Raw genomic sequence first — 23511 nt, forward strand, 5'->3', positions numbered from 1 at the left:
CCAGCATTTTGTTGGATTTTTCTTTTCTAGAGAGTTAAAGTTTGACCATGTTGAGTTTGAAATGTCAATTAGATATCTGAGCAGAAATTTCGAGTGGGCAGTTGACTTTATATGTCTGGGGCTCAGGAGAGAGGGCTGGGTTGCAGGTGTGAATTCGGAGTCAGATAGGCAGTATTTAACTGGATGAGATGACCACGGGAGGAGAGGAGGCAGAGGAGAGGCGAGGACAAAAGACTGAGCCTGGGGCACTCAGATGTTAAGCAGCCAGTGGGAAGAAGTGACCCACAGCCTCTACCTTTTTCTTTCTTTTCTCCACCTTGCTGTCAGAAACACAGATGTGGTGGATGCCATCAAGGACCTTAAGACCAGGGCCTCACTCTAGGGATGGTAGAACAGTGAGCTGCTGTGCTGTGGCGGGGGGGTGGGGGGGGGTCTGATACTTCCAGCTGAATCTAATTCCTAACTGACACAGAAACAATACTGAGAAACTCCTGGCAAGATTGACCAAGGGATAAAAAAAAAGGAAGGTGGCACAAATAAACAATGTTAAACTTGAAGAGCAGGACTACAGAACTACAGCTATAGCAGAGATTTAAAAGATAACTGGAGAATATTAGAAACAATTTTATGACAACAAATTTAGAACAAAGGTAAAATAGACAAATTCGTGGAGAAATAAAAATTTATATCAAAAATGATCAAGTAGAGTATGAGAAAGAAAAATTACAGAACAATATTACTTAAGAACATAGATGTCAATGCCCTAAACAAAAGATTAACAAGCTAAATCTAGCAATGTATTTACAATATAATAAACACAGGAATTCCCTGGCAGTCCAGTGGTTAGGACTCAGCACTTTCACTGCTGAGGTCCGGGTTCAATCCCTGGTCGGGGAACTAATACCCTGCAAGCCACGCGGTGCAACCAAAAAAAATAATAATAACATTAAAAAATGATAATAAACACATCATGACCAAGATGAGTTTATTCTAGGAAGTTTGATTCAACATTAGAAAATCTACTAGTGTAATTAATCATATTAATGTTAGAGGAGGAAAACCAAGTGAATATTTCAATCTATACAGAAAATGCACCTGATAATTCAAGTTTTTATGTTAAAAATTCTTAGCAAACTAAAAAAAAGAAAGAAAAAATAATTCTCAGCAAACTAGGTATAAAGCACCATTAAGCTGATAAAGTGCCCCTCCTGGAGGGGAGGTTATCTACATATATTTGGAATTCCATAAGGAAAATGTCTCTTCTCCCCATTTATTCAATCATCTCTGATTTTTTTTTTAGTTTTATTGAGATATAATTAACATACAGTTTTGTACAAGTTTAAAGTGTACAGCATAAATCAGCTCTCATTACAAAAGAAATTAAAACGTTTTTGTGGACCCCTAAAAGTATTGAGACTCCTAGGTACGATGCTTATTGTGTCCAGTGGATAAATCAGCCCAAATGATTAACACCATTAAGGGAATGATTAACACTATTTTCAGGATGTTTTTCTCTGGAAGGATGAGGAAAGGGGAGGCCACAGAGGAGGATCATACAGAGAGCTTCAAAAGTACTGAAATGTCCCATTAAACTAGTGGTGGGTGTCTTCCTTTTTACTGTTTAAATAATACATATATTTTATATTTTTATATGTATGTATATATACATGGATATACACACATATATTCTTCTATATGTATATTTCACAGTAAAATTTTTACAATAAAATATGTAAGGACCAGGTCATGGGTGGGGGGGTGGGGGGGTCTTAAAGACCAGGGTAGGTCCTGGCCAACCACAGGCACAGGTAAATTTGCTCTGAATACTTTAATGACCATCTGGCTCTGGATCAAGTCCCTCCTGCTCACTCACAACGAGGGTCCTGCTCTGCCTGTCTGCCATCCCCACCACCACAGGGGTGGCTGGTGGAGGTTCTGGGGATCATCCTCCAGGCTCCAGAAGGACCACTGCATTGGCCTCAGCTGCTCAGCTGTAGGATGCTAAGGAACAAGGACTCTGCTAAGGGACAGATTCACAGACCCAGGGTCCACGGGGATACAAGGGTATGGCTCTGGGACAGAAAACTGCCCAGAGCTTCCAGGGACCACAGTGGGAGGCTCTTTCTCCCACTGTGGGAGTGGCAGTTCAGGCTTCCCGATCCCAGGAAATGGATGGATCTAGGCCCTGGATTCAAGGGGACAAGTGGCATTCAGAAGACTGGACCCCATATTGAATGTCCCTTAGATCACCAAAGATTCCATGTGCCAAGCATGGCTGGCACTGAATGGCACAGTCCCTGACCTGATAGGGTCATGCTGGTCAGGTGACCAGGGAGGCCTGGTGACCAGACTGAAGGACCTTGTTCATGTCTGGTTCTGTAACACCTCTGGGCCTTGGCCCAACCCTACGGGCTGTCATGGGTTGAGAGAGTCCAACAATAATGGAAACTGGATTTCCCACCAGCCAGATGGAATGAGGGCTCTGAGTAGGTTTTTAAAAATAGCCTGTATCTTCCCTACCTGATTGTGTGCACCCATATTCATACCCACTACACCTGCTTCAGCCTTTTTTCTCGCTTCTATCTCTTTCTGACTCTCTCTAGGTGTGTCTCTATCTTCCTTTCCAGGTCTTTCTCTGATTCTGCCTTCCCCTCCCCCCAGCCTCCCTCCCCGGCCCCACCTGCTGCAGAGCACCCTGGCTCCAAGGAAAAGAAGCTTTTGCTGTGAGCGCATCAGATGCCAGGACCTCCCCTCCCACTACCTCCATCTCCTCCATGCGCCCCCTCCTCCTGTATCTAGGCCTGGGCTCAGCAGCCACTCCCCCCACTGCCACCCCCAGACAAGCTGGGAGGAAGGAACAGCTTGGATGTGTGGCTTGGATGGGGGTCGGCTGGATGCAGGGCTGCCTTTCCCTTCTGCAGGGAGGCCAGAGCCCAGCTGGCTCGTGAATTATTGAGCTCCTGTGCTAGTGGCTCTACTTGGCGGAGCGCTGGGACCCACAGCACCAGCCTAGAAGAGTGGGACAAACTCAAGGTCATTCAGGTTGAAGCAAGACTCTAAGCTCCCAGCCTCCCTCCTATCCCCTCACTTGAGCCCCCAGGGCTAAACCTGGCAACTCCGCACCTTTCCTCACTTTATAGGGAACCCATCCCAGCCCTAGTCAGAGGTACCCCATGCTCTCCCCTGGCCCAGGCCTCTGACTTCCACACAGTTGCCCTCCATCCTTCATCCCTCAGACAGAGGGCCCCTGAGGGTGGGACTCCACAGGAGGGGCCTGAGGGCAAGCCTGCTCAGACTGGGGGCTCCAAGTCTGGGTCTGCCCATCCCCAGTCTGTGTCACCACCTCCCTTAATGTCTCCTCACAAGGCTCTACCTTACTTAGGGGAGGTGGCACAAAGCCAGGACCCAGGGAGGGGCACTCCACAGCAGCTCCCACGCCAGCCTCTGGGCACATCCCTGCAAGCTCAAGAGAGAATCCTGCCCTTCCCAACCATCCCTATGATTTCAGCAAGAATTGAACAGTGTGGAAAGAAGCCCAGGATGTGAGGAGCTGGATCTCGGTTGAATGACTTACCCGCTCTGAGTTTCAGTTTGCTCATCCATAAAATGGGAAGAATAATATCTGCAGGTGGTCTTCCCAGAGCCTACTTGTGGGCCTGCTTTCAGCTCTTCACTGCCACGGCTAGAAGGCAGCTACAGGGCCCAGGCTGGGGCCCAGGCTGGCCTCTATCTACTCCAGCTCCACTGTCTTGTCTATTTATTTTTCTAGTACTCCTCCATTGGGAACCACTCCTGGAATCCCTCCCCTGAGACCCCAAAATGCCCTGGACAACCTTCCACTGCAGCACTAAGCTGCCACCTCTCACACTGTGTTGGCACCTGTGGGTATGATCTGTCTTCCAAGGTCACATGCCAAGTCTTACTCCTCTCTGTGTCTGCAGCAGTCAGACCACCAGGGCAAGGCGCAGAGTAGGGGCTCAGTGATGCCTGTTGAGTGAGGGAATGGCCTAGAGGCTTTTCAGGTTCTCTACCTTGATTACCACCCCCTCCCCTGCCTCACCATACTTGCCGGGGACTTTGACTGTCCACTGCTGCTGGCTCTCCCAAGCCTACTCTCCTCCTCAGTGGCTCACTTGGGAGATCTTGGGGCGGGACACTGCACCACCACCCTACCACTTCCGACAAACCCTGTTCTTTCCCCTCTACCCTTGAATTTCACCCATTTCCTTAAACCACAAACCCAGGGGGTTGTGCTAAACTGTTACTTTGGTGGCCTCCAATGAAGCAGGCCTCCATGTAGCCATGCCCTTGTGTGTCTCCTCCCATGCTGACTCTGGGCTTGGCTATGTGACTTGCTTTGGCCAATGGGATGCCAAGAAGCGTGAAGCAAGCAAAGAGCCAATAAGCACTTGCACAGTGGGGCTTGTCCTCTTGGAAGCCAGGTGCCTCGCTGTGAAGGTCAGCTAGACTTCTTTTCTGTTTGCTTGTTTTTTGAATTTTATGACAAATTTTATTCCAAAGTGGCTCTAGTAGTAAATACCAGAGACATTTATGTAGAGTTTGAATACGGTTTCAGGTAAAGTGAAAATGGATAAAAGCAATATTTCTAGTTAATATGTTTTTAGATAATATGATTTTAAATGTGTGACTTAAAATGTAATAAATATTAATGAACTTATTTACAAACCAGAAACAGACTCATAGACATAGAAAACAAACCTATGGTTACCAAAGGGGAAAGGAGAGGGGGATAAATTAGATAAACAACAAGGTCCCACTGTATAGCACAGGGTACTATATTCAATATCTTGTAATATACTATAATGAAAAAGAAAAAATGTGATAAATATTTAAAATAGAAGTTTTACTATTTTATCTATTTTGAAAGGTTTATGTATTCAGAATCATAGGGGAGTTGTTTTTTTTTAAGGAGAACCACTTTATTTTGAGTAGTGAACAAAACTCCATTTATAATAAACAAACCTTCCATCAATTTCTTCACAGTTAGTCTAAAGAACAAAACCTCTGGCTTAGTTAGAATTTACATTTAACCTGAAATATTCTAAAATCCATCCATGTCAATTTTGGAATTTTAATCTTGCCTGATACTATGAAATAGGGCAAACCTTGATCGATGGTCAAATTTCTAATTTTTGCTGCTAAGCCACTTTTCTTGACCTTGCTCTTGATTGTGTAACATTCCAGAATGTTCAATGGATTTGTAATAAACTTCCAAGATGAAGGGGAATTTCTTGTTCATTGTTTGCCTGACATCTTGGCTTGTGTTCTTCTTCTCAAACACAAAATATGTTCCAAAAAATGCTCACAGTTCAGCTACTCAAACTCCTTTAAAGATCTTCTTTGCCAGTGGATCCGTAGTACAGGCCATCCTGAGGCACATACTCGTGGAGCTGTGCAGCAGACTTCTGAATGGTAAGAGACCAGGTGATGAGAGGTCCTGAGAGAGGCGATGCCCTCATGGTAATTGAGCCCCCGCTGCTCCCAGCTGAATGCAGTCCCATAAGCGACACCAGGCAAAACCAGCAGAATTGGCCAGCTGACCCCCACTGAACCACAGAATTTTTAGAAATAATATATCATTTTAAGCCACTAGGTTTTGGGGTGGTTTATTTCTCAGCAATAGATAACTGAACCAAGGGCCATCCTGAGCCCTCTCTGCCAATGTCTGGCACATCCAGTCCTGTGGGGTCCACATCCAGAATATATCATGTATCCGGCCACTTCTCACCTCCTTCCCAGGCACACCCTGGTCCAGGCCACTGTCACTCTCGCCTGGATTATTCCCAAAGCCTCCTCACTGGACTCCCTGCCTCCACTCTTACTCTCCAGCAATCATCATACAGGGACCAGAGTGAAGCTTCTGGGGTATTAGCCAGATCAAGTCACCACCCCCCACTTGAGACCCTCCAGTTACTTCCTATATCACTTAGATTAAAAGACAGACTCTTCAGTGGCCTTTGAGCCCTGTGCAGTCCAGTGCCCGCCACGTCTCCACCGTACCACCAGTCACGCTCCCCTTGCTCAATGCACTCCAGCAATGCTAGCTTCCTTTCTGTTTCTCGAACATGCCAATCTCATCTCCATCTTGCGCCATTCGCACCAGCTCCTTACTCTGCCCAGAAGACTCTTCCTCTAGGTCTTTCTGTCTAAGTCTTCCAGTTCTCAGCTTAAACATCCACATCCCAGAAAGGCTACTTATAGAAGAGGGAACTGAGGCTTGGAGAAGTGAGGTCATGTCCCACGTACCCACAGTTAGGAAGAGTCTGGGCTGAGTTTTCATCCTAGGTCTATGTAAGCCCCCACTCCAGGGTTCTTTCTGCCACATCAGTGGTTTGGGGGGGCTCCCGAGAAAGGGGAGGAGTTGGAGGGGCTTCCTCCACTTACTCCTCCCACAAACACTCCCAGCCATAGCCCTTGGACCCTGTCCTGAGCTGGGTGCTGGGAACTCAGAGATGAATCAGACTAGACTTTACTCTCCAGGAGCTCCTGTCTTGGGAGAGGGAAAGCATCAGAGGAGGGCTCAGACAGCCTCCTGCGGTAACTCAGGGAGACAGCCTTCTAGCTGGGGCCTCTCTGGGAAGGCTTAATAGGGGATGTGAGACTGGCTGGGGGCGGGGGGAGAGAGCCAGAAATTGGGGGTGGTGTTCAGTGGCCAGAGCTGCCTATTGTTCCCTGTGAGGGACCGGGAGACTCAGCATCGGCTATGTGTGTCCCAGCCGCTGTGTGTGTGTGTTGTGTGTGTGTTGTGTTGTGTGTGAATGTGTGTAAGAGAGTGAGGGAGCAGTACCGGGGGTGAGGTAGAGGCTAGGCAAGAGAAGGGCTGAATGAATAGATTTTACTGTTGTGGAAACTAAAGCCCAGAGAGGCTGGGTTGCTGTCCCAGCTCACAAAGCACTAGGTGGTAAAGGCAGGATTTGAACCGAGCCTGTCTTGACACCACCTCCTCCAGGGCCCACTGCGTATTCACTATGTGACCTCAGCTAAAGCCATTCTCTTCAGGAGCCTTATTTCCTCATCAGTAAACTGAATGAGTTGGATGAAGTTTCTTCCAGCATGAGGACGCTGCAGAAAATACCTCTACTAGAGCTTAGAACCAAATTCAGAACCAAAGAAGCAGCCACCGGCTCAACCTGGTACAGGATGGCTTCTTAGCCTGCAGCTCCCTCCAGGCCTAGCAACTGGGTGCCATGCAAACTAAAGCCAGGGAGCCCCAGTAATTCCCCCAGTGTCAGGTGGACCTGGGGTCTCCCTCTCAACAGCCCAACCTAGAGTTCCAAGAGCACTTATAGCCCAGCTCCAACTACACCTCTAACCACATTATCAGCCCAGCCCAGAGCCCAGCTTACTTGTCCAACATTCCCCAGCATAACTCCAGGACTCCCCTGGTTCTCTCCAGCCTCCAGGAACACCATCCTTTAGCCAAAGAAGGAAAGGGGAGAGGCAACTCTGAATGGTCATTGGCCCACTGTTTGACAAATATAGACAGACTGACCAATCAGAAGAGCCAAGACAGCCTCAACTTCCATGTTCCAATTCTGTTCATCCTCCACCATTCTATTCCCATGGGGTTCCCTTTCAGGTGGTTCCATTCCATTTATGTCATTCAGAATTCCAGGAAATTATATCTGGGAAAGAGAGGCATGGTAAGTAGAATTAGAGCTGATTACAGAAGGGAATTCTTGAGGGGAGAATTCCCCCATTCTGCTGGAGCCTGGGGCATTCTCCAGAGCCCAGTTTCAGTGGTATCCAGAGGAGCCACTGCAAAGAACTCAGGCTCTGAACAGAAAGAACTTGGGCTCAGTTCTGGGCTCTGCCCCTTAACTAGTTGTGTGAACTTGGGCAAGAGGCTTAAATCTCTGAACCTCTGTTTTCTTAGCTTTAAAATAAGGAGTTGGGATCTATATTCACTGAGTTATTGTGAGGATTAAATGTGAAGAAGGCTCATAATATACCTAACACATAGTAGATGATTATGGTAAGTCACAGTAATGTGTTCTCCTGCTTATTCTCAGAGGCAGTGGTCTGGCCTCTGAGAGTCCTGGCCCCCAGAATAGCTGGGGAGGCAGAGAGGGGGCAGGAAGAAGGGGTTAAAATAAAATAGCTGTCATTTAATTACCATGTGCTGGCCTCTGTAGTAATCACCACATGAAACTATTACTACTTTAACATTGTGGACAAGGCGTCTGAGGCACAGAGAAGTTCAGTAATGTGGTCAAAGTCACACAGCTAGCAAGTGGCAGAATTGGGACATAAATTCAGGCTCCCTGGCTCCAGAGTTCAAACTCTGAACCACCGTTCTGTCCTTCCTCACATGAATCCCATTTTAGGATGAGAAACGCTGAGGTTCAAAGAGATAAGTTCACACTGCTGCTGAACAGGGGTATATCTAGGACTCCAACTTAGATCCTGTGACTCCGAAGTTCTGGCAATTTCTGCCGTTGAGTGCTGCCCCCTAGTGCCCCCTATGGGAAAAGCACACCAGAGGCACAGAGCACATACCCATGGATCCACACTCCACTGCCCACACTCCCCTGACCCACTGCTTCTCCTCATACCCAAAGCTGCAGGTCTTATAGCTTCTAAGTATCACTGTGAATGTCATCCATATATACAATCATGATATTTCTTGGCCATCTCACAAATCCTTAAATTCAACAGGTCTAACTCCATGTTTATACTTTTATACCCCAAACCTGCCCTCCCCAGTCATCTCCATCCATCCACTAGCACAAGCCAGAACCCCAGACATCCTTGACACCTCCCTCTCCCCCTCATTTTTTCACCAGTCCAGGAGCCTGAATGGTGGCTGAGGAAGGAGACCAGAAAAGTAAACATCGATCAGAACAGAGCAACAGCGGTGGAAGCAGAGGATCAGGACAATGGCCCCCAATTGTGGCCAAGAGGAAAAACTGAACTCTGGTGGTTAGAAAGGCAGGACTTTCTGCTTAGAAAGAAGCCCAAACACAGCTTTAAGGGCCAGGAGGAGGACACAGTGTTTCTTACTGGGAGCCAGAAGGACTGGGTTCCCACCCAGCTCCACTACTAACTCACAGTATGGCCTTGGGAACCTTGATGTGCCTCAGTTTCCCCATCTGTAAAATGAATATGACCATGGCTACCTCTAGGGCTTGATCCTTTGTTGTAAGTTTCAAATTTAAAGGTGTTTGCTTTGTAAACTGTAAAGAGAAGTGCACAGGAGAGGTGGACTATTATCTGGAAACTTCACTCCAATAGACTTCTCTCCTTTGTTATGCTAAATGCTGGACCCATAAGGTACCTTGTTTTGTTTTCAAAGAATGTCATCAGTTTGGGGGCTTTTTTTTTTTTTGGCCAAGCCAGGATCTTAGTTCCCCGACCAGGGATTGAACCCAGGCCCTCAGCAGTGAAAACACCAAGTCCTAACCAGTGGACCTCCAGGGAATTCCGTTGGGGGCTTTGTTTTTTTTTAATCTTCTCTTTTTTTTTAATTGATTTATTTTTGGCGGCATTGGGTCTTCGCTGCTGCGCGCGGGCTTCAGTAGCTTTGGCACGCGGGCTCAGTAGTCGTGGCTCACGGGCTCCAGAGCACAGGCTCAGTAGTTGTGGCACACGGGCTAAGTTGTTCCATGGCATGTGGGATCTTCCCGGACCAGGGCTCAAACCTGTGTGCCCTGCAGTGGCAGGCAGATTCTTAACCACTGCGCCACCAGGGAAGCCCATTGGGGTGTTTTTTTTTTTTTTTTTTTTTTTGCGGTACGCAGGCCTCTCACTGCTGTGGCCTCTCCCGTTGTGGAGCACAGGCTCCGGACGCACAGGCTCAGTGGCCATGGCTCACGGGCCCAGCCGCTCCGCAGCATGTGGGATCTTCCCAGACCCGGGCACGAACCTGCGTCCCCTGCATCGGCAGGCAGACTGTCAACCACTGCGCCACCAGGGAAGCCCGGGTCAGAAACAGAAACAACAACATATATATATATATATATATATATATATATATATATATACACACATACATACACAGAACATTTGCCATTTTGCCCATTTTTAAGTTACAATTCAGTGGCATTAATTACATTCACACTGTTGTACAACCATCACCATTTTCTATTTCCAAAATTTTTCATCATCCCAAATAGAAACTCTGTACCCATTAAGCAATAACTCCCAATTCCTCCCTCCCTCCAGCCCCTGGAAACCTCTAATCCCTGTCTCTATGAATTTGTTTATTCTGAATATTTAATATAAGTGGAATCACAATATTTGTCCTTCTGTGTCTGGCTTATTTTACTTAGCATGATGTCTTCAAGGTTCATCTATGGTGTAGCATGTATCAGAACTTCATTCGTTTCACGGCTAAATAATACTCCATCGTGCGTATATACTATATTTTGTTTATCCACTCATCTGTTGACAGACACTTGAGTTTTCCACCGTTTGGCTATGGTGAATAGTGCTGCAATGAACACTGGCATATAAGTACCTGTTTGAGTCCCTGTTTTCAGTTCTTTTGGGCATATACCTACACTGTCATCAGTTTTTGACAGAGTTTTTCAGTATACACTGTGGCAGGGGTATGGGCCCTTGGGAACAAGGCCCAGTGTATTTGAGTGTGGGAGGGAGAAGGGCAGATGAGGAGAGAGGTTTCAGTGTGGCTATGATTAAAATACCAGCTAACTTGTGCCTTTTGCAAAGTACTCCACAAAACACTCTGGAGGAGGAGCTATTATCATCTCCATTTTACAGATGAGGAGAAGGGAAGTGGCTTCTCCAGGGCCCCACAGCTGGTGAGAGGCAGGGGCTCCAGAGAAAGGTTCCCTCACACATCAGCAAGTGCAGGCAGAGGTTCAGAGATCATATTTCCCTTCCTTCCCCTTTTTTCTTTTTTTTCCTTTCTAGACAAAGAAAGTAGTTCTGAGCTGCTTCAATCATCATGTTCCTACTTATTAATCTACAGCATTTTAGGTACTACAGAATCAGAATTTTATAATGTACTTTTACTAAACATGGTCTGGGAAAAGCAAAACTATGAAGACAGAAGAAAGATCAGTGGTTGCCAAGGGCTGAGATAGTGGGGAGGAACTGACTGCAGAAGGGTTTAGGGAAATTCAGGGGGGTGATGAAATTGACCTATATTTTGATTTGTGGTGGTGGTTATGCAACTGTATGTATTTTTCAAAACTCACAGAACTGTACACTAAAAAAGGTAGGTTTTGGGATTTCCCTGGTGGTCCAGTGGTTAAGAGTCTGCCTTCCAATGCAGGGGACGCAGGTTCGATCCCTGGTCAGGGAACTAAGATCCCACATGCTGTGGGGCAGGTAGGCTCCCGCGCCACAACTACTGAGCCCGCGTGCTCTGGAGCCTGCGTGCCACAACTAGAGAAGCCTGCATGCCACAACGAAGGGCCCACACACCACAACGAAAGATCCCAGATGCTGCAACGAAGATCCCAGATGCTGCAACTAAGACCTGATGCAGCCAAATAAAATAAATGAAAATAACTAAAAAAATAAAAATAAATAAATAAAGGTAAGTTTTACTGTATGTAAATTATACTTTAATCTTTAAAAAAAGAATGAATAAATGAATGGGGAAAAACTAAATAAGATTCCAGATGCTTGGATTTTTGCTACCTTGAAAACCTGGCAAGTAACCGTGCCCTTAATTATTTAGTTACAGCATAAGTTGCTATTTTTTTCATGCATTCATTCATTCATGATAAAATGAAAGTCCTTGAATCCAACATAAGAATCAGAACATCACTAAAACTTAAATCTGCTTATGGTTCCCCACCATTCCTGACCCCTCCACTACCCCACCCCCAGGCAATCACTATTCTGAATTCTGTGTTCCTCATTCTCTTGCCTTTTTTTTTTGTTTTTTTTTCACACATAAATTACGTTTAACCTTCTGAATTTGCCCTCTCCCCCTTTTTTTAGGTCAAAACAGGTCAAAAACAGCAACTTCATATGGTTCAACCCAATATTATGCCTAAATATAGTACTTCTAGTTGTATTTGAACTTTATGAAAAGGATACCATTCCACATGCACTCTTCTGGGACTTGCATTTTTTTCACTCAGTATTATGTCACCGTGATCCAGCCATACTGCTATTTTTCACTCATTTTCTACTGCTATGTAATTATTCCACATCTCTTTACCTCCTGTCAATGGCATTTGGATGTTTTCAGTTTGGGGCTACTGTGAACAATGTTTCTACTACCATTCTTGTACATGTCTCTTGGCATATGTGTGAAATTCTTGTGTCTGTAACACAGGAATGCACTTACTGGGTCTTAGGGCACACAGATGTTCAATTGTACACTATGTGACTCACTTTCTGAGCTCCAAATGAAGGTACAACGGCCACTTGCCCCAGGTGAGAATGTGAACAAGATCTGGTGGGAGGGACTGCCAAGGAGGGTCTCTGGTGGAAATTGAGCATCTACTCTGTGCACATGGCAGGGCACCTGTGGAATGAGACAATGGTGTCCTGAGAGGTGAGATAGGGAAGGAAACCCCCCAGTTGCCATGGGAATTAGCTTCCAAGGAGTGTCCCACCCTGGCTGGGCAAGGAGAGGACTAGGCAACTCAAACAGGGCAGACAAAGATACTGTCCTAATTGGCAGTATCTCCATCTAGGCTTAGGAGGTTGTGTATCTTTGGTACACCTGGAGGGAAAAGGGCTAGGCAGTACTGAATTCCTCCCACTTACCAATCCTTACCCCAGTGATCTCTTCCTGTATCCTTTAACTCATTTTGCATCCATTATCTTTTTTAATTCTCCCAGTTGGAGAGAGGTACTATTATCTCCACAGATGAGACTTAGAGAAGGAAGCGTCTTGCCCAAAGTCACACCATTTGGGCCAACTGCCTGAGCAAATAATTTCCCCGTCCTAAGTCTCAGTTTCCTCACCTGTAAAATGGGAATGATAACACCTGAGGTGTTATCCTCAGGTGTAAGGACTAAATAATACTATGCAAGTAAGGGGGTTAGCATGGATCGTGGAGATGTTCCCTAAAAGTCACTTGTTTATTGGTGCTATTGTTGTTATTAAGTTGGTATTAAGGGGAGCAGGAACCCAGAATAATCCAACCCCTGACTCTTGCCACCCAATGATGTTGCCTCTTGCAGAAACCCCATGGGATGCGGTGATCATGGCCCATTGTGGCCAACTCTGCTGATCTGGGATGTTTCAGGACTGCACAGCCCAGTCTCCTCTTCCACCCGCCCCAGAGCAGAGGCCTTTGTCTTCCTCTGCAGACTTCCTGGAAAAAAGGTGAACTGATCAGAGCAGAGGAACCAGGCACCCAGTTCTGCCTCAGGACAAACGGAGAAATCAGGTCCCAACGATTCAATCAGTAGAGAATATCTGCTGAGCACCTAGGATGTGCCAGGTCCTGCTCTGGGCACCCGGGGCATTTGGGAACAAGAGCATACCCTAGTCACAGGCTAAAGGAGGAGACGGAAGACAAGAAAACAGTGTGCTGAGTATTATGATAAAAAGTACAGAGAAAACCAGACAGGCATAGGGGTCAGGGAAGGAGTTTCAGGAGACACGCCCTTTGAGCTTAGCTTTTAAGGCCCGGCAAGTCCTCCGCAGCAGCTCAGAGATTGCTGGGCCCATCTGTCCATTTAACAGAAAAGCAAACTGAGCCCCGGCGTCTGTCCACCGTGCCCGCCACACCTCACTTACCCGGACTAGGCCGAGCGCTGCTCTCGCAGTCCGCGGATCGAGGGCCAGAGGCCGGCCGCAGTGCCCGCCCAGCTCCCAGGGCGGGGCCTCGGCCCAGGTGCGCGGCGGAGGCGCTTCGCGGAGGCAGGAAGTGTGTCCCCAGCGGCGACCCGTGCAGCGCTCCCGCGAGACGCTCACCTGCGCCCCAGGTGAGCGGCGAGGGGGGCGGGGGGAGGGGCCGAGCTGGAGGCGGCTCACCTGGCGGGACAGGTAAGCCCCGCGCGGGCCCGAGGGGGCGCGAACCAAGGCGGCACCGGTGTGGAGAGACCCCCGAGGCTACGCCCGAACGTGCGAGGGTCCCGGGGCCGGTTCCATCGGTGCCACCCTCCCACTTCCGGGGTGCGCGGGCCGGGCCCAGCCAGGGAGCGGCCTGAGCGGGCGCCTGGGCTGGGCGGGCAAACTGGGGTGAGGGGGCCGTGTTCGCCCTTAGGGCTGCGCTGGCTTGGGGTGGGAGCCGTGCTTGCCGGGGAGGCGGGGGCGGGAGGGGAGAGGGGGCCGTGCACACCCTGAGGAACAGTGTCGAGAGGCTGGGTCCGCCCGCGGGAAGAGGGCCCCTGCATCTGAAGAAGCTGGTGCTTGCCCCGAGGGCATTGCTGCTGTAGGGGCTATGCTAGTCCGAGAGGCAGTGCCTGGGTCTGCTTCTCCCTTGCCCCCGGGACTCGGTGCCCGCGGATGCAGGAGTCCCGGGCTGAGCCTTTGGGGCAGGAGACCAAGGGTGCACGGATGCCAGGCACGAGAGCCGACGGCTGTTTCGTGAGCAGGGCTGGGGTGCCCCTCTCGGCCGGGTGTGCAAGACTCGAGTGGGTGGGACACAGGCTGGTGCGACCGGTCCTTCGGAGCACCTTCGGAAGAAGGGGATGGGACGGAGAGAGACCTCGGAGTGTGTGTGTTCTCAGGGACTAAGGGGGAGTGGGAGAGCATCAATTAGAAGTTTGGGGAGGGTGTGCCTGGGGCCTGGGAGCTTCTGACCCTGAGGAGGATCCCTGCAGTGCCTTGGGGCGCCCAGGGACCCAGCCCCTCCCAGATGCCAGGCACAGCTCTAAGGCCCCTGAGCAGTAATATCTCATTTAAACCTCAAGGTGGCCCCTGAAGATACTCCTCACTCCCCTTGTTAAAGACAAGAAAACTGAGGCCAGGAGTCTTACCCCAGGCCACAACAGGAGCCCCTGCTAAGCCAAGAGACTGGTGTTCCTAGGATTTTGGAGGTGGGGGCAGCAGCAGTGAGGGGGAGATAGAGCCAGGACAAAATGGGTTGAGATTGACTTTAGGAGGGTTTAGGGCCTAGAAAGGAGGGGAAAACTGAAGCCAAGCACTGTCCTTACCCCAGGTCTTCTCCCTCTTTCCTCCATCCCACCCCACCCCACCCCCTCCTCGAGATGTGTGGCACAGAGCAAAGTACAGGGGCTCCAGAGTCTGGCGGACCACAGTACAAATCCAGCTCCATTCCTTTCCAGCTAGGTGTCTCTGGGCAAGTCACTTCACCTCTCTGAGCTTCAGATTCCTGACCTGTAAAGTGGAGATATAATACTTACCGAGCAATTGTGAGTGTTAAATAAAGCAAAAGTCCTCTTGGGCTGAAGCCTATTTCTGGCCCATTTGCTGCTGCTTCCTCAGCATTTAGTACAGCGCTGAGCACATGGTAGGTGCTCAGAAAATATTTGTTGGATGAATTTAATGAATGGTAGCGACTGCTAAAACCTTGGAGGTAAAGGAGGAGACAGTAACCAAGACCATGAACAATAACCTCTTGTTGTTCTTACAAACCCCAGGTACCCCAGAGCTCAGTGTGGTTCAAACAGTGTAGATATGCCCACCCTCCTGATCCAAGGGCTGAGCCTGGAAGACTCAGGGCTCTCCCTATGCAGGCCCTCCTTGGGCACAGGCTCACCCATGGAGCTGGCAGCTGACCACTTTGCCCCCTTCCTCCCAAATAATAGATGGGATGGGGTAGTGGATAAGAGTCTGGGCCAGGCCACTTGCATTCAAACAGCTGTGTGACTTTGGACAACTTAGTTAACCTCTCTGTGCCTCTGTATAACAACAATAACAATAATACCTACAAATAGGGTTGTGAGAATTAATTAGTTGAATACATTTAAAGCACTGAGAATAATGTAAGCTTTCAATAATTAACTCTTTCACTAGAAGGCAAACTCCTGAGGTTAGGGAATTTTGTCTGTTTTACCACTTTATCCACGGAATTTAGAAGTGTCTGGCATACAGCAGGCTCTCAGTAAATATTCATTAAATGAGTGAATGAATACATCCATACCCACCCCAACATTGCTCAAACCCAGGCAAAGGTTTTTAACCGCTTGCCTCTCTGGATTGTGAGGGACTTTCAAGTCACCTATTACAATTTCAGTTTGCACACCTTTGGAAGGGGACTTCACCTTACTCTCGCCAGACTGCTGCTCCCCCCACTCTGGTCAGCCTGGAGCCTACGTCCTTTCTCTTTCTACCTAATGGTCCTGGTTCTACCCAGAGGTCACACAGAGTGTATCAGTCTCCTGAAGTACTTACTGTACCAACCCTGTTCCAGACACTGATGCAGAAAGGAATCAGACACAGTCCCTGCCCCTCGGGGTCATATAGGCTTATCTTCAAACAATTGGTTCAAAGCCAACTCAGCTGACCAAGAGCCCAGCAGAATGCTGTGGGGAGAGGGGCTCCCATCTGACTTGAGGTTCTGGAGTGTCCTTGGAGAAGGACCAAGCGGGGTGGGGGAATGGGTTGAAGAGTTGCAGGAATAGTTAAAGAATTCCTGTATCCTCCTCATCCGCATTCACCATGGCTAACATTCCCTCCTTTTCTCTGTCTACACACATATACCTTCTGTTTTGGGGGGAACCCTTTGAGGTTAGGTTGCAGGCATCATGCTTCTTTACCCCGAAATGCTTCAGTATATGTTGCCTAAGAATAAGAACATTGTCTTATTTAACATTGAATTTAACATTGGAAATTTAACATTGACGTAATACTATTAAATAATATACAGTCTATTTTTAAATTTTACCAATTATCCAATTTCTCCTTGTGATCCAGGATTCAATTCAGGATCACACAGTCCATTTAGAGTCATGTCCCTTAACTTGGGCTTGTCTGATATTTCTTCATGATTACATTCAGGTTATACATTTTTGGCAGGACTACTCCATAAGCGATGCTGTGTCCATTTTAGTGCATAGTATCAGGAGACACATCATGTCAGTTTGTCCCATTATTAGTAATGTTAACTTTGATCATTTGATAAGTAGTGTCTGCCAAGTTTCTCCAGATTTGTGTTTTGTTGTTGTTGTTGTTGTTTTAAATTGTCCCTGGCTGCCATAAGTAGAAGGGAGTAGAGGTGGCCAGAATGGGGGCCTTGACAGTATGTGGGTGAGAGATGGTGGTAGGCCAGTTTAGGGAGGTAGCATCGATTTGCCCAAAGCACATTGCCTATTAGAGCCAGAAATGGGACTAGGATACAGATATCCTGATGCCCAGTCCCAGGTTCCTTTCACATCACCAGCTCTAGGACACTAGTGCCATTAAATCAGGGATAAATAAAAAGTTAAGAGATTAATGTCTCAGAAAATCCAGGCTAAGGATGGTAACTCCCCAGCACACCCCTACATGTGATCAAGGACCCTCCCAAGTACATCACTACGTAATGTTCCCGCAGGCAGAGTTGTTTGCTCCCATGATGCCCCATATATCCTACGTGTTCCAGTTCATGAGCTTTTAAGCATCTGTTTTCCCTACAAAACCATGTGTGAATCACAGGAACAGCGCCTATAGTTCATTCATTTTTGGTTCTTCTGTACCTAACACAGGGCCAGGTTCAGTGAAATCTTAGCTCTGAGCTTGCTAGCAACCAAGTCGAAAAGGGAAAGGAGATGTATTTTGAGGCTTGGCTTTCTCGTCTAGTCAAAGGAAGCAAAACAGTGCTTGATGTTAAATATTGATAGGAGAGCAAATCTGAGCCATACTGAAACATTGACCGGGGACCTGTTGATTCCCATGTCTGATTTGAAAGAGGAGGGGAAGAAAGGGAAGGTGGTAATGATCAGGTTCTGTAGCAAGTCCATGGAAAGGCATTTGTTGAGCAGCCTCAGAGGCTCTGTGCTGCTGGGCTTACCAACAGTGGGAAGAAACTCAGGGAGACGTTGCCTAGAAAGTGAGATCCCAGGAGATTTTTCTTTTTATATGGTAAAATATGCATAAAATTTACCATTTTAATTTTTTTAAGTAATTTTAACATTATAGTCCTGTGACGTTAAACACATTCACACTGTTGTATAACCATCACCACCATCCATCTCTAGAACTTTTTCATCTTCCCAAACTGAAACTCTACCCGTTATATACTAACTTTCCGTTCTCCCCCATCTCCAGCAACTACCAGTCTACTTTCTGTCTCTGTGAATTTGACTGTTCTAGATATTTCATATAAGTGGGACCATACAATATTTGTCCTTTTGTGTCAGGCTTATTTCATGTAGCGTAACGTCTCAAGGCTTATCAATGTTATAGCGTGTATCAGAATTTCATTCCTTTTTAGGGCTGAATAATATTCCATTGTGTGTATAGACCACATTTTGTTTATTCATTCATCCATCAGTGAACATTTGGGTTGCTTCCATCTCTGCCTATTGTGAATAATGCTGCTGTGAACATTGGTGTACCAATATCTGTTTGAGTGCCTGTTTTCAATCATTTTGAGTATATACGCAGAAGTGATATTGCTGGATCAGATGGTAATTTTATGTTTAACTTTTCGAGGAAACTCCACACCGTTTTCCACAGCAGCCATACCACTCTATATTTCCACCAGCAATGCACAAGGGTTCCAACTTCTCCATATCTTCTCCAATGGCTGTCATTTCTGTTTTTAATAGTAACCATCCCAACGGGTGTGAAGTCCCAGGAGATTCTGATACATAGTTAGATCACAGAGAGAGCTTCCTCTCTGGGGAGCAAGGGGATACTAGACAGGGCTCGTGGGCATACTTGGGCCCATCCACATCACGGAGCTCTCAGAAACCAGAAGTCTGAAGCTCCTCAGGTCATAGCGCAGGAGCTCGCCGCTGACCTCTGATCCTGACTCCTTCCTGGCCTCTCCCCCACAGGTGCCTGGCTACGGCAAACCATGCGGTGAGCCATGCCCCGCCCTGGACACCCCCGCCCATCATCTGGGCCCCCACGCTTGGGACCCTGGGAGCGGCCAACGGAGCTATGCCTGGAGACATATGACGAGCCATCCTGGGCCCCACCGAGCCGCCGCACCCGTAGGCCAGACCCCAAGGACCCCGGCCACCATGGACCCGAGAGCCTTACCTTCATCTCTGGCTCTGCTGAGCAGGCTGCTGAGCCCCCAGCCTGCTGCCTGCTCTGGCGACCCTGGGTGTGGGACTGGTGCCGGGCTGCCTTCTGCTTCCGCCGCTGCCGGGATTGCCTCCAGCGCTGTGGAGCCTGTGTGCGGGGCTGCAGCCCCTGCTTGCCCGCTGGGGACTCCCCTGAAGGGGCTGCTGAAGCCAGCTGGGTCAAGGAGCACAACGGAGTGCCCCCCAGCCCTGACCGTGCCCCTCCCAGCCGGCGGGACGGCCATCGGCTCAAGTCGGCCATGGGGAGCAGCTTCAGCTACCCTGACGTCAAGCTCAAAGGCATTCCTGTGTATCCCTACCGCAGCACCACCTCCCCAGCCCTGGACGCGGACTCCTGCTGCAAGGAGCCACTGGCCGACCCCCCACCCACGCGGCACAGCCTGCCCAGCACCCTTGCCAGCAGTCCCCGAGGCTCTGAGGAGTACTACTCCTTCCACGAGTCGGACCTGGACCTGCCCGAGATAGGCAGTGGCTCCATGTCCAGCCGAGAGATCGATGTGCTCATCTTCAAGAAGCTGACAGAGCTGTTCAGTGTACACCAGATCGACGAGCTGGCCAAGTGCACCTCAGACACTGTGTTCCTGGAGAAGACCAGTAAGATATCGGACCTTATCAGCAGCATCACCCAGGACTACCACCTGGATGAGCAGGATGCTGAGGGCCGCCTGGTACGCGGCATCATTCGCATCAGTACCCGAAAGAGCCGTGCCCGCCCGCAGACCACAGAGGGGCGCTCAACCAGGGTGGCTGCCTCTGCTGCCCCTGCCCCTGACAGTGGCCATGAGACCATGGTGGGCTCAGGGCTCAGCCAGGATGGTAGGTGGGGCCCCACAGGGCTGAGGGGCAGAGCAGAGGAGGCTCTGGAAAGGGAGGGTTGCACTGGGGTCTTTGGCCACTGTGGGTCCCCCCTCAGCCCATCCCAGCTCTTCCTCCTCCTTTTTCTCCACTCTTCTACATCCCCTAACAGGTTCTTTGTCCCCTGCTGCCACCTGCCAGAGTAGCTTTCAGGCCCAACCAGCTAGCCTAGTTAACAGGACCCAGGAACCCATGTGAATTTGGACCTCTGACCTGGCCTGGCCTAACCAAAACCCCTATCCACTGACTCATCCCTGCACAGACAGACCAACAGACACACACACACACTCACTCACTCACTCACTCTCTCTCTCTCTCTCTCTCTCTCTCTCTCTCTCTCTCTCTCTGCGTCTTTGTTTTAAACATCGTTTCCCTAGCCCAGCCCAGGGGTGAATGGCCCCTCTCTCAATGGGCTGGGGGCAGAAGTGGGGAATAGGGTTGAAAGGATGTGATAATGACCACTGCCCCTTCATGTTCCCTCCCTAGAACTCACAGTGCAGATCTCCCAGGAGACGACCGCAGATGCCATCGCCAGGAAGCTGAGGCCTTATGGAGCCCCAGGTTTGGTCCTGACATGAAAGTGTGGAGAGGAGAGGGGACTGCCCTAGCAGCCCCCCACCTGTCCCTCTCCCAGCTTCCTCCTGGGGTGGGTGAGGATGGGATCAGAAAGGGACGAGAAGCCTGAGCAGCCTTATACCCCATCCCAGTCCTGCAAACTGGCTTAAAGGTTCAGCTGGGAGAGATTCAGGGGGATGCCCCTGAACCATAGGGGAGGGGGGCAGGTGCCCAGAACCTGCATCTAAACCCAGGTCACTGGAGAGGAAAATGGAGGGCGGGTGAGGGGGGCCATCCATTGGTGCTGAGAAGGCACCATGTGTGGTTTCTACTGCTATCCTCTTGGCTTTTACAAGCCCTGGGAGCAGGGTCATTACCCTTTAGAGAGCGAGACTGGGGTTCAGAGAGGTCAAGAAACTGAGTGGATCACCCAGCCAGGATCAGACTGACCCAGGCTCGAGTCCCCCTCTGCTCCTTCTCAACAGGTTTCTCCCTGCCTGAGGGACTTGCATGAGCCCCTCCCCATCTCTGAGCCTCTGTTTCCTGCTCCCTTTCCCCTCAGGATACCAAGCCAGCCACGACTCATCCTTCCAGGGCACCGACACAGACTCTTCAGGGGCACCCCTGCTCCAGGTCTACTGCTAACCCGCACTGGGCCCAGGGGCCGCAACCCCTTCTGAGAGAAGCACATCTACTGCATGAAGAGAGGGACCAGAACCCTCTTTGTGGGAGGGAGGCCATGAGCCCAGAAGCAGTGCCCACTCTGGCTCCTCCTGCCTTGGCTGACTGGTTCCTGGACCACATGCATTTCACTGGGCCACGGTGCCCACATCCCCCGGGTCCTCCACTGGCCTGACCCCTGCCTGGGCCTGTTCCTTCCTGCCCACAGTCTTCAGGAAGCCTAGGTCATGGAAAGCGAAGACTGAGGGGTTAATTTCTGGAACTGGATCCTGACTCTGCCCCCATAACATGCTCCCCCTGTAACATACACCCCATAACCGATCATGCAAACCTCCCCCTCCCCAGGACAGCTGGGAGGGAAGGTAACAGGTAAAAGAAGCTTGTCTTAAATGGATGGGGTTTGGGGGCAGGCAGGGCCTCGGGAATTCTGTGGGCAGCGCCCGATCCACGTTACGTCCTGTTGAGCAGTTAGGTTCCCGGCTGATGTTCTACATGCTAACGTGACGATAGTACAAAACTTAATAGACATCTGTCTGCTCATCTTGACTGTGATACTGTCCTTTCCGTCCCATTTGCCTGACTGCTGCCCGGAGCAGGAGACAGCATAGAGTATCCAGCCTGGCTTAGTGTCGTGGGGTTGAGGTCAGAAGGCTAAACTGAAAGCAGTGATGCCCATCTCTCAGGCTCACGGTGAGTTCTAGGAGATAGAGCCAGTCACAGTGTCTGTGCCTGAGAAGGGTTGACCAAGTGGTTTCTGTCATTGTTGAGAGGTCCTTCTAGGCAGGCCTGCCTGGACTCCCTCTGTTGCCCCAATTCACTGCCTGTAGGCTGGCCTGCTTCCGGCCATCCCTGCAGTTTCCGCAAATCCCGGAGCATGTGTCAGCCCACCCCACCTCAGACCTGCTGCTCCCTCCACCTCCCCCTGGTGCGGACAGCACTCAGGGTCACGGGTGTCTGCTCAGCACTCCTGGGAGTGTGGGTCATTCTTTCACAGGTGCTGGCGCTCAGAGGTGTCAAGGAATTTACTGTGTCATGCAGCTAGTAACTGTGGCTCTGTATCCGGAAGCTGGCCTCTTGGCAGTTGTGCCCCCAAGCTGACAAGCTGACCTGCTTGGGGTAGAAGCAGGCTCCCCCGGTTTGGACATCAGAGCCCAGCTGGGTTCAGAAGGACCTTACTTGGCTACTCCTCACACACAGGGGTGTGTTTGTTCTCTCAGTGAGACCGGAGCAGGCCCAGCAGCCCAGTCTTGACTGATGATAAGCTAGGTGTCCAGGATCCCTCACTGTCCCACTTCACCTGCAGTGCCCCCACCCCCGACCTTCTATTGCCCTCATGGGCACCCTTTGGAAAGTGACTGGACAAACTGTACTTGTCTGTTCAGTTTCCTATTGGACACACAGGATGGTCCCTTGTGGCCATGACCACAGGGCCCAGTACCAGTGATAAAACTGGCCCCTTTCCTTAGGCTCTGCTGTCTCTTCCAGGTCAAGGCCTCTGCGATTGAAAATGACCACAGGCCGGGAATTCCCTGGTGGTCAGTGGTTAGGATTCTGCATTTCTACTGCAGGGGGCATGAGTTCGATCCCTAGTTGGGGAACTAAGATCTCATATGCCATGCCACATGGCATGGCCAAAAAAAAAAAGAAGGTAAAGAAAATGACCGTGGGACTTCCCTGGTGGCGCAGTGGTTAAGAGTCCGCCTGCCAATGCAGGGGACATGGGTTCGAGCCCTGGTCGGGGAAGATCCCACATGCCACAGAGCAACTAAGCCCGCACGCCACAACTACTGAAGCCTACATGCCTAGAGCCTGTGCTCCACAGTAGGAGAAGCCACCGCAATGAGAAGCCCACGCACAGCAACTAGAGAAAGCCCACGCGCAGCAACGAAGACCCAATGCATCCAATAAAGAAAGAAAAGAAAAAATGACCACAGGGTACTGAAGCCCAGGGATATTGCTGGACAGAGTAGGAGAGTGATGCCACAGTCCTTCCATCTTAGCCTTGGCCCGAGAGCACAATTTTCCAAGCTCAGCCTTGGGAACTACTACTGGCATTCCCGGAAAAGAGGGTTTATAAGTTTGGTAAACAGACAAAGCCAAACACTGCATACCTTCTTTAAATCTGTAACAAGCTATTCTGAAATGCCCAAAGGACATGCTGTGTTCCAGAAATTCAGGGGTCACCCACGGCCCACAGAGCGTAGCACCCTGGCCAAGTCAACCTAGACATTCTTGCTGTAACCATGACCTCTGTGGCACCCTGCACTGTGACCTGTACTCTCCCACCAAAGGGTCAGCTCTGGTGGCTGGATGTGGACC

At 49.5% G+C, this 23511-nt stretch overlaps 1 protein-coding gene across 2 annotated transcripts; it reads left to right on the forward strand.

Annotated features, from left to right (window-relative positions):
* Positions 1-13827: 13827 nt before the first annotated feature.
* KDF1 (keratinocyte differentiation factor 1) lies at positions 13828-21678 on the forward strand. 2 transcript variants are annotated; one of them, XM_082865683.1, is made up of 4 exons: positions 13828-13884; positions 18847-19917; positions 20443-20517; positions 21074-21678. In XM_082865683.1, the coding sequence occupies exons 2-4, from the start codon at positions 18879-18881 to the stop codon at positions 21154-21156; spliced, it is 1197 nt and encodes a 398-aa protein (XP_082721809.1). In that variant the 5' UTR covers positions 13828-13884; positions 18847-18878; the 3' UTR covers positions 21157-21678. The 2 variants fall into 2 exon arrangements, with proteins under 2 accessions (XP_082721809.1, XP_082721808.1); XM_082865682.1 differs by lacking the exon at positions 13828-13884 and adding an exon at positions 13891-13945.
* The last annotated feature ends 1833 nt before the right edge of the window (positions 21679-23511 follow it).

The sequence above is a fragment of the Leucopleurus acutus genome (assembly GCF_964270905.1).
Source record: "Leucopleurus acutus genome assembly, chromosome: 2".
NCBI lineage: Eukaryota > Metazoa > Chordata > Mammalia > Artiodactyla > Delphinidae > Leucopleurus > Leucopleurus acutus.